Genomic DNA, 6,757 nt, shown 5'->3' with positions numbered 1-6,757 from the left:
CCCAGACCTCTTTCCAGTAAGAATTTGTAAGACAACATCTCTACCCAAGAAAGACGAACTCCGAATGCAAAACGTTATTCTTGCTAGACGGGAATGATTATATAATCATAATAAAACAACCTGACATCGTGGGAAGACAGGAGGAATCTCCGCGAACCCTAGGACAAGCTCTTCGTACCCCGTTGCCTACTGTTGGCTTTTCGGCGAGCCTCGTGAGCTGCACCTGGCCCCACAGTCCGGGAGAGTAGCATTTCTCCGGGTCGCATCCTGCCAGCCTCCTGCCCTGGATGACCACAGAACAGAAACCCTCCAACCCAACCCCAGCTCAGGACTTCGAGGAAAGCCACCGCTGCCATATAGGCCCTCCATGCGACTCTGCCCAAACTCTGGCGACTTTAAGAGGAAAAGGAACCCCCAGCCTCAGCTCTTCAACGAGTGAGATAGTACAGCCCTCAAAAAGGCCGACAGGCTCCAAGAAAGCCCTGCAGAAAACTAGTGACCATTCCCCCGTCCCGTGTGCGCCCCTCTCTTCCAGGTCACTCCTTGAGCCCACAGCTCTCTCCCAAAACCCCTGAAGCCCGTTTTGGCCCCCGACTAGATTTAGGTCAGAAAACAGACACTAACGGCTCTCCTTTGCCTCAGTGAAATTACTAAGTGGAATTTATTGGGCAAGTCCACGCAGGGCGGTGGGGAGAGCCGGTGTCCCGGGCCGTGGCCCCCGATAGCTTTAGAAGCCGGGCACCGGCCAAGGCTCCGGGCGAGGGGTGCCATAACCCGGACTCGCCAGCCCCACCCCGGGAGCCGTGGCCAGTCCACAGGGCTGCCGGACCCGCGTGGCCGCGTGGACTCCGTTCCCCAGCCGGCCCTTCGCTTTCACACGATCCGCGGTGACTGCACCAGCTCGAGCGCCTTTAAAGGGCCACACACGCCAGCCGCTGCTATAAAAACGTTCCCGGCCACACAGCTGCAGAAGGGGCACCGCTGAGCTGTCGAGAGGAAGCTCGCTCTGCCCGGCAGCCCACTTGTAGCCCGCCGGCTAGGGGCCGTTCTCGGTGAGGAGGAAGAGAGCAGCGGACGGCACTGCACTCGCGCGGGCCCTCCGTGAGTATCCAGTTCAGATTTTGCCACCAACTCGCCCATGAGCCAGGACATGTGCTAATAATGCCCTAAGCCGTTTATAAAGACGTGGAAATTGGGGGGAGAAAAAAAAGGGGGGGAAAAAGGGTCTGTCCTTCCTGGGATTCCTAGCCGAGGCCAGTCTGCTGCCGTGTGCGTGTGCGTCAGGGCTCTCCGGGCGGCAATGGGGGCTTGAGAGCCGGGTCCCCAGCGCCGGGAAAGGAGCGCGGTGGCCGCCACCGCCACCGCCCCGGAGTCCGGCGCCGAAGCTGCGGGCGGGCGGGCGGGCGGGCACCGGCTCGGGCCAGGGCTGCTTGGCGCGGCACTGTGCGGTGCAGCGGCGGCGCGGTGCGGTGCGGGCTTTTCCCAGGCGCCCCGGGGTCGGGTGGCCACCGGTGCGGCCGCGGGCGCTGAGCGCGACCGGTTCGCGGCAGCGGTGGCGGCGGCGTGCGTGCCAGGGGCTGGGGGCTCCGCCGCCGCTCCTGCGGCTCACCGAGCTCCGCGCTTCCATCTCTCTAGGGCAGGCGGCTTCTCAGAGGTAAGCCGGGCCGCCGGGCTGGGCGCCTGGCTGGGCGGCGGGGCCGAGGACTCCCGTGGAGCGGGCGTGGGGAGTGGGCGACCGCTGGGCGGGCCGGAGGGTTCTGGGGAGTCTTGTTTTCTGTTGGAAAGCTGCTCTGCTGGGGGCGAGGGGCCGCCCGCCTGCCCGCCAGCGCTCTGGTTCGCTCGCCAGCGCGCCCCCCTGCCGGCCAGCAGGGCCGGGCGCCCGCTTCTCCCGGGGAGACGGCAGCACCTTTTCTCCCAGCGCCCGCGCTTTCTCCAGCTTGGCTTCCACCGACTTTGCTAATCGCCCGGACCGCATCTGGACGCTCTGGCTCCGGAGCTGCACAAAGCTCAGATTTCCTTCGGGGAATGAGGCAAGAGGGGCTTTTCGGGCCGAGTTCAGTGGAATTGCGGGATGGAAGTTAGCGAATTTGGGCAACTTGCCTCTACTGCCCAGTCGACCTCAGCCCTCCCCTCCCCCGACACACGCCCACACACACACACCCACGCGCACACCCCTCTCCCTATAAACGCGGGCTGGCGAGCAGCGCGCCGAGTCCCTGCTTCGCAGAGCACCGGACTTGGAGTCAGAGAGACCTGGCTGCGAATCCCGACTCCGCCACTTTCTAGCGCTGTGACCTTGGGCAAGTTACCGCACCTCTCCGAGCCTTTCTCACTCTTCTCCTAGCGGGGTTTTAGCACTGACCGCAGGCGGCTTGGCTAGGGGGTAGGCTCAGCCTGCGGCCGCGTCGGATGCTCAGCGGGCGCTCAGTAAGTGTTGATGAGGCGCGGGAGTGGCCGCCGCCGGCGTCGGAGTGCAGACTCGCCGCGGAGGCCGACACCCCGCGCCCCTTCCCGCCTGTCCATGCTGTTTCTACGATCAGTTCCTGATACAGCACTTGCGGGAACGGACGCTCAGGGCCCCGGTGGCCCGGGTGCTTGTGCCCGCCGTGCAAGGGATGCTCCCGGCCGCCCCCGGTTCCGCGGCTCCATCTGGGATGCGGCGAGGAGGGCAGCCGAGCTGTCCGCAAACAACGGGCCTTTAGTTTTCAGGTGGCGAAACTGACTGGTCTGGTTAGAGCGCGTCCAAGCCAAGCCGCAGTGCTGTTTGGATTTTTAAATTTCTCCTTCTGAGTGAGAAAATAGCAATCGAGATGGAACCATCCGGTTGGTGCCATTTTAACTTTTGGTCCCCCAACAGGTTAAAGATGAGGACCCCACCTGCCTCTCTCTTCTCTCCTTCCTCTCTCCTTCCCACCCCTGGCTAGGCGGGAGGGGGCTGCTCGCCCAAGGGAAGGCCTGAAGCGAAGAGCGGGCGGCGGGACTGGGAACTGGTGGCCGGGGGGCCGCGAGGCATCAGCCGGCGAGGAGGCACTTGTTGCTCTAGGTTTCCCAGCCGCTTCTCGCAGCCGTTTCGCTGTGGTCAGCTCGCGGCTTGGAGAGCGGACTGGGACGTTTCTGCATTGCCAAGTTTTGCCCACGAACAGGCTAGAGGGTGGTGGAGGAGGGCAGAAAACCGGGGAAGCAGAGCCAGGGATGCCGATGAAAATGCGATTGCTTCTTCAGACGCATTCAACAACACTTACTGAGCGCCTGTGGAGCACAGACCCAGCCTGGGGTCAGGGTGGGTGGTGGGTCAGTGATGGAAGGCAGAAGATCTGAATGGACACAGGGTCTCTTCTGGGGGAGCTCCCAGACTGAAGAGGGAGGCGCGGTAAAATGGTCTTCCCCCACGAACTGATATCAGAATAGAGGTAGTTTTTTTTGCTCGTTCTCTCTTGAATTTTTTAATGTTTCTCTTTTGGTTTTGCTGTTGTTGCTGCTGCTCCTGTTGTTTTTTTCTTCGCTTTGTACATTCGGGTACCAGGCGGCAAAAAGGAGGGTGAAGGCTGGATAGGAACGGGAAAAGATGGACAGGGCCCCCAGACGTTTTTCTTAGGACAGGAAAATTGTCTGATACTGATCGTGCTAGGGCTCTTGAAGACGACATGTGTTACACTCCTTGTCGGTGATCACTTGCTTTTGAAATATTTTTCTACGGTTGCCTCAGAGAAGGAGCAGGGCTTCAATCAAGTGATGATGCGGGACCCAACAGCTGATATTTTTTCCTCATGTTTTTAAAAAAAATGTTTACCTTTTTCTCTATTTTTTCCCTCTCCCCCCACCCGCATCCACCCAAGTAAGCAATGCAAAGATGATACAGAGAGGTAGTAAGTGGCCACTTTCTAGAAGTGTCTAAGCAGATTCTTAATGACCGCTGTGGAGTGGAGAGTGTCATGGAGAATTCTAGCCTCCTTGGAAAGATTAGAGACTCTTTTTAAGGTCCTCAAGATTCTCTGGACCAAGAGGTATTTATAAATATGAAATTCTACATCTCTAATTGATCATGAAGGCTCGAATATATGGGGCTTTTTTTTTAAAAAAAAAAAAAAAAAAAGAGATAGGGTCCCGTTATATTGCCCAGCCTGGTATCAAACTCTGGGACTCAGGTGATCCTCCCATCTCAGCTTCCTGAGTAGCTGAGACTACAGGAGGGTGCTACTGTGCCTGGCTATGGGACATTTTTTCTTCTTTGTAAACAGGCCTCTAGGAAAATAAGTTGAGATTTTCAGAGGTTTGTTTATTTTCTGGTTTGGAGGTATTCTTTTGCCCTCATTCCCTTATCCTTTGGCACTTGAGCCAGGAAATCACTTCTTTGGAAGCCTTTTGAGTCCAACTAGGTATGGTGACTTAGCCAGTGGTCAGGTGAGGCATATGGGCATAGGGGTGCTAGATTCTGCTCCCAGAACCGCTGCTGCCTGACTAAAAAGCCATTGAATCTCCATGCCTCACTTGTCACTATAGATGGGAATGGCTGGACTCAGGTTTCTGGGGTAGGCATCCTAGGAAAGCCCAACGCTGGGGCTGTCTTGGAGGGGGCTTGAGACATGGAGGAAAGTGAGACATTCCTAGCTTCTCTGGCTCCAGCTGCCTCAGAGCCCCCAGACCACCCTAATCAGCCTGGCTTCTCACAGGCATGCCCAAGGCCATGCTTTGGAACACCATGACATTTGCACTGGGGACTTGTTCCTTCCCTGTGCTGCAACCTCTAGCTTTCTAGGTCTTCCTTGCCCTGACTTCTTCCCACATTCTCGCAGTCCCAGTGGAGGCCCCTACTCTCCAGTCTGGATGCTAGTAGCCCATTGAGACAATATGTTGTCTACTCAGGGACATTCCTGTCCTCCAAACCAGGAACAGTGCCACCCTCACCCCCACACATACAACTTGGGACTGTGAAATCACTTGCATGAGGAAGCAGTGTGTCCCATCTTGGTGATATGGGTAGGTGGCTGCCTGGGCAGTACCTGGCCAATTCAAGCACCTTTCCTGCCTCAGGCAAAAGTTCCAGCTTGATCTCCTCCCTGTGCTCGGGTCATCTCTGGTCCTGGCTCTAACCCAGTCACCATCCTTGCCTCGTAGCTGCGTGGCATTGCCCTGCTTCGGGCTTTGCTAGTGCTTTGTTGGTCACTGAAGCCTTTTGCCCTTACCACCGCTTCTTCCTCACTTGCAGCACAACAGCTCCAGCTGGCAGCGTCACTTCCCACCAGTTTATCCAACTTCTGCCAAGGCTCTGAAATGCCAACAACGTCGAGGCCTGCACTTGATGTCAAGGGTGGCACCTCACCTGCGAAGGAGGTAATTTTTGCCATTTTGCAGATAAGGCAGGGAAAGACAAATTTTCCGGGGTCATGGGCCAGGCCCTCCTAGGTGCATTACCCAGTGTCCTTGAGCAGAGAGGAGACAACAGGACTATCTCTGGAGAGAATGAGAACAGCTTCTGCCTAAATGTGGTCAGATTGAACCCACTGGGGTGTTGAAAGATGGCAGAGAAGGGAGCAGAGAAATCGAGTTGGAGCAAAACCACTCTGTTGAAGAGACTAAAGTGAGTCTGAGAAGAGGGACAGGAGGTGCCCTTTTTAGGATGGTGAGGTGGAGGCTATGGGGAAGGAGCTGAAAGCAGTGAACCCACTTAGGACAGCAGGTGCTCCCGCACTAGAACTGGTGTCTGGCCTCAGTGCTCAGAGCCATGGCAGCAAAAGGATGCTTGAGGTGGGAGCCTAATTTTCAAGGGGGTATTCTTGCTACCTCTCCACCTCTAGCCCTAAATGAAGTACAGGTAGGAACCCTCTAAATCTGCTGAATGGTGAAGGATAAGCCAGGAGCAGGGTTACTATGGTGTGCTTTTCTCTGTCTTCTAGGATGCCAACCAAGAGATGAGCTCCGTGGCCTACTCCAACCTTGCGGTGAAAGATCGCAAAGCAGTGGCCATTCTGCACTACCCTGGGGTAGCCTCAAATGGAACCAAGGCCAGTGGGGCTCCCACTAGTTCCTCAGGATCTCCAATAGGCTCTCCTACCACCACCCCTCCCACTAAACCCCCATCCTTCAACCTGCACCCCACCCCTCACTTGCTGGCTAGTATGCAGCTGCAGAAACTTAACAGCCAGTATCAGGGTATGGCTGCCGCCACTCCGGGCCAACCCGGGGAGGCAGGGCCCCTGCAAAACTGGGACTTTGGGGCCCAGGCGGGAGGGGCGGAATCACTCTCTCCTTCTGCTGGTGCCCAGAGCCCTGCTATCATCGATTCGGACCCAGTGGATGAGGAGGTGCTGATGTCGCTGGTGGTGGAACTGGGGTTGGACCGAGCCAATGAGCTTCCAGAGCTGTGGCTGGGGCAGAATGAGTTTGACTTCACTGCGGACTTTCCATCTAGCTGCTGATGCCAAGTGTCCCTAAAGATGGAGGAATAAAGCCACCAATTCAGTTGTAAATAAAAATAAAGTTACTTACAAAGAGATGGACCAACTAGAGGTGTTCTTCATTGAGATCTAATGATGTGTAGTATGGTCTGATGTCCCTTTAGCGATTCTGAGGCCCATGGCGGGGTTGTGGGTGGCTAGCTGGGAAGGAGCTGGATGGGATGGGAGGAGAAGGGAGGGTGAAGGAGGATGTTCACTGAATGCCTGCTGCCAGTACCACTGTGGCTATCTCCTCAGGAGTACCTGGTCTCATTGCCCTAAGACTCCAGGAACACATGGCATACAGGGGCTGGTTGGGGGCT

General features: G+C 56.9%; 1 protein-coding gene across 5 annotated transcripts; it reads left to right on the top strand.

Moving 5' to 3' along the window:
• Positions 1-801: 801 nt before the first annotated feature.
• On the top strand, positions 802-6,501 carry CITED1 (Cbp/p300 interacting transactivator with Glu/Asp rich carboxy-terminal domain 1). 5 transcript variants are annotated; one of them, XM_010374974.2, is made up of 3 exons: positions 802-1,101; positions 5,207-5,331; positions 5,895-6,501. In XM_010374974.2, the coding sequence occupies exons 2-3, from the start codon at positions 5,272-5,274 to the stop codon at positions 6,414-6,416; spliced, it is 582 nt and encodes a 193-aa protein (XP_010373276.1). In that variant the 5' UTR covers positions 802-1,101; positions 5,207-5,271; the 3' UTR covers positions 6,417-6,501. The 5 variants fall into 5 exon arrangements, with proteins under 5 accessions (XP_010373276.1, XP_030789315.1, XP_030789316.1 ...); XM_030933455.1 differs by lacking the exon at positions 802-1,101 and adding an exon at positions 1,141-1,654; XM_030933456.1 differs by lacking the exon at positions 802-1,101 and adding an exon at positions 1,854-2,030.
• Positions 6,502-6,757: the final 256 nt, after the last annotated feature.

This window comes from Rhinopithecus roxellana, chromosome 7 (genome assembly GCF_007565055.1).
Source record: "Rhinopithecus roxellana isolate Shanxi Qingling chromosome 7, ASM756505v1, whole genome shotgun sequence".
Taxonomy (NCBI): Eukaryota; Metazoa; Chordata; class Mammalia; order Primates; family Cercopithecidae; genus Rhinopithecus; species Rhinopithecus roxellana.
This window is presented reverse-complemented; position numbering and strand designations above follow the sequence as displayed.

Coding starts and splice junctions, on each gene's coding strand:
- CITED1 (XM_010374974.2), top strand. CDS start 5,272: ATGCCAACAACGTCGAGGCCTGCACTTGATGTCAAGGGTGGCACCTCA. Junction 5,332..5,894: donor GCACCTCACCTGCGAAGGAG/GTAATTTTTGCC, acceptor TCTGTCTTCTAG/GATGCCAACCAAGAGATGAG.